The sequence below is a fragment of the Penaeus chinensis genome, chromosome 10 (assembly GCF_019202785.1).
Source record: "Penaeus chinensis breed Huanghai No. 1 chromosome 10, ASM1920278v2, whole genome shotgun sequence".
NCBI lineage: Eukaryota > Metazoa > Arthropoda > Malacostraca > Decapoda > Penaeidae > Penaeus > Penaeus chinensis.
This window is the reverse complement of record NC_061828.1, coordinates 35,858,268-35,860,767: the sequence shown is the minus strand read 5'-3', so window position 1 is coordinate 35,860,767 and position 2,500 is coordinate 35,858,268. Positions and strand designations below refer to the sequence as shown.

The 2,500-nt window shown below is 36.6% G+C and overlaps 1 protein-coding gene across 5 annotated transcripts in view; it reads left to right on the top strand.

The window, feature by feature from the left end:
* Positions 1 to 2,500, top strand: part of LOC125029500 (motile sperm domain-containing protein 2-like) — a 41,061-nt gene that overhangs the window by 30,074 nt on the left and 8,487 nt on the right. For all 5 annotated transcript variants that reach the window (XM_047619423.1, XM_047619425.1, XM_047619421.1 and 2 more), the window contains exons 7-8: positions 464 to 576; positions 2,371 to 2,500. The exon at positions 2,371 to 2,500 is cut by the window's right edge and continues 68 nt beyond it. In XM_047619423.1, the coding sequence (XP_047475379.1) occupies positions 464 to 576; positions 2,371 to 2,500 (243 nt within the window). The remainder of the gene's footprint in view (positions 1 to 463; positions 577 to 2,370) is intronic.

Genomic DNA, 2,500 nt, shown 5'->3' with positions numbered 1-2,500 from the left:
GATTCAGGGGTTAAAAGAGAATGAACACATTCTGTTGGGAATGAATGAGTGAATTTCAAACAAATCTCTGGCTTTATCTTTACAGGGACATCTTCCTGTTCAGAATATACAATTCATTTTCTTGTTGGCATTATTAAATCTCAACTTGATTTTCTTGCATTTTCTTTCTTCCATGTCATCTTCATTGTCATTAAAAAAATCTAATATACGTACACACAGTAGTTTGGTGGTAATGTATAAATCTAAATCTTGTAGCATTTTGAAAGGAAGCGGTAACTGACAAGAAAAATAAAGCTCACAAAAGTCCACATTTATTTAAGTATTCTGTGTTTATTTTTTGTTGTATTTTATTGTGTTTCATGTATTTGTATTTACCGAATCACTTTAATGTTTGTATGCCCCTCTTTAGTATTTTCAGGCATTATACTGTAGATTTTATAATAAACACATTCTCCTATTGCAGAGGCCATCATAGATATCGACCCAAGCGAAGAGTTGCTGTTCAGCAACTGCCGAATTGGTGCTTCAACAAGTATTTTACTGACTAACCCAACAGACAGCCCTGTGGCCTTCAAGGTAATACTAGTACTGTTGAAAAGAAATCTGAGAGAAGAAAGTTGAAATGTGATTAAGAATACGGGGAGGTACAAGAGCATATTGTTATTATTATTGAGATTTATTTTTACTCTTTGTTCATATGTTTTTTGTTACTAATACTTTTACTTTCCAGTGCAAATATACACAATGGGATGTTTTGATTATTTATTAGGTCAGTCATATTCTTCCTTTATATGTTTATTGGAGTTTAGTTATTTATTAGGATTTAGTGTGATTTTTTTTTTTTCTTAGGGTTTAGATATATACATAAAGTAAATCTTTCTTACCACTTATTGTTATATATAGATGAAGCTAATCCTAGGTGATAATTCACAAGGTAAGAATAAAGAAGAAAAATTAAGTGTCTGTACCCATGGAGAAACTGGCTCATACCAAGAAAGTTGGATTCTTTTGGCAGCTGTTATTCAGCAGTTTCCCCTTTTGCTTCTGGTTAATTGGAAATTCAGTCACAATTTTGGCTATGTTATAATTTGTAGCTGGAGTTTATAAGCAAGTGTTTGGAAAAAATGGTTTCCTTTCCGTTAGGCACGTGTATCGTGACACCAAACAAGTGATGCTCCTACTGACAGGGAAAGATGAGCTCCTCCAATGAGTCAGTGGCATGGGACTCAGGCCAGCACAGCCATGGCATGATAACATGCCATACTAATTTTCTGGTTTGAGAATGGCCATTCTTCAGCCCAATCTTACCCCCTGCCAGAATTTTCCCCATTTACCAAAAGCAATTTGGTCTTCGATTATGATAAATTTCATTTTCCAAACCAAAATATGTATGGCTCACTGGTTTGTCAAATATAATTTCCACCAGCTGAACCAAGATGTATCCTGGGATCACATGGTCATCAACTTGAGTGAAGAATCAGAAGCTCGAGAAGAACCCATTTATCTCACTTTGTGAATGTTTGACTGCAGCATAATTGATTTTCCAGTGTGTAAGTCCAAGCTTTCAACCTACATTTGAGGGCTGTAGCTCCTGAACTTCTGTGGCCAGAGCCAAATAAGTGAACATTTGTTAGGGTGCACAATTTGGAACTGGTTGTCTTTGCAAATGCTTGCCAACCAGCATTTGTCTTCAGCATGTTATGGCAAGAAAGGTGTACACTCTTGATATTGTGCTAATTACCAAACAGTGGATCATCAGTTGATCATCATCGTCCCGTTAGACGGTGTGAAACCAATGCAGAAGTTTATTTGGTAGAGCAAATATACATTGCAGGGGCTTGGACATGCAGGTCTTGGGGTTTGGAGGAGTAGTTAGGTGAGAAATACTGATAAACACATTTTGTAACAAGTCTCATGCAAAGAGTAGGAGGAGGCAGGTGATTGTGACTGGGAGGTACAGCTGATTTGGCCATGTTAAGAGGCAGATGTTGCCAGAAGCTACTTGATATTTGAGCTGAAAGACCTTTCAAACCATGCGGTTGCAGTATTCTGTAACTGCTATTCATAATGAAAGCGGCTGAGCTAGAAACTGCAATTTACAGGTGTACTTGATATAGTCATATATTATAGTTGTTATCATCATCATTATTGTTTATATCATTGTCATCCTCAACATTAATACTATATACTGTCATTGAAATTCAGTGTTTTTTTAAGTAGAAGTTTTTATTAAAGTGAAATTAGAATCAATTTCCATGTTCATGAAAACAATTCACAAATAATCAGATTCTCATGATCACAATACCCAAAATATTAAAATTTATCATAAAAGTAAGTGTGTTATATACCCTTCCTTCCCCCCTAAACTAGATCAAGACAACCTCACCAGAGAAGTATCGCGTACGTCCATCCGTTGGTGTCCTAGAAGGGGGAGCGCAGCTGGACATCAGTGTGACTGTGAGTGAGCAGCTTGCCCCAGCTGCACTGGTCAGGGACAAGT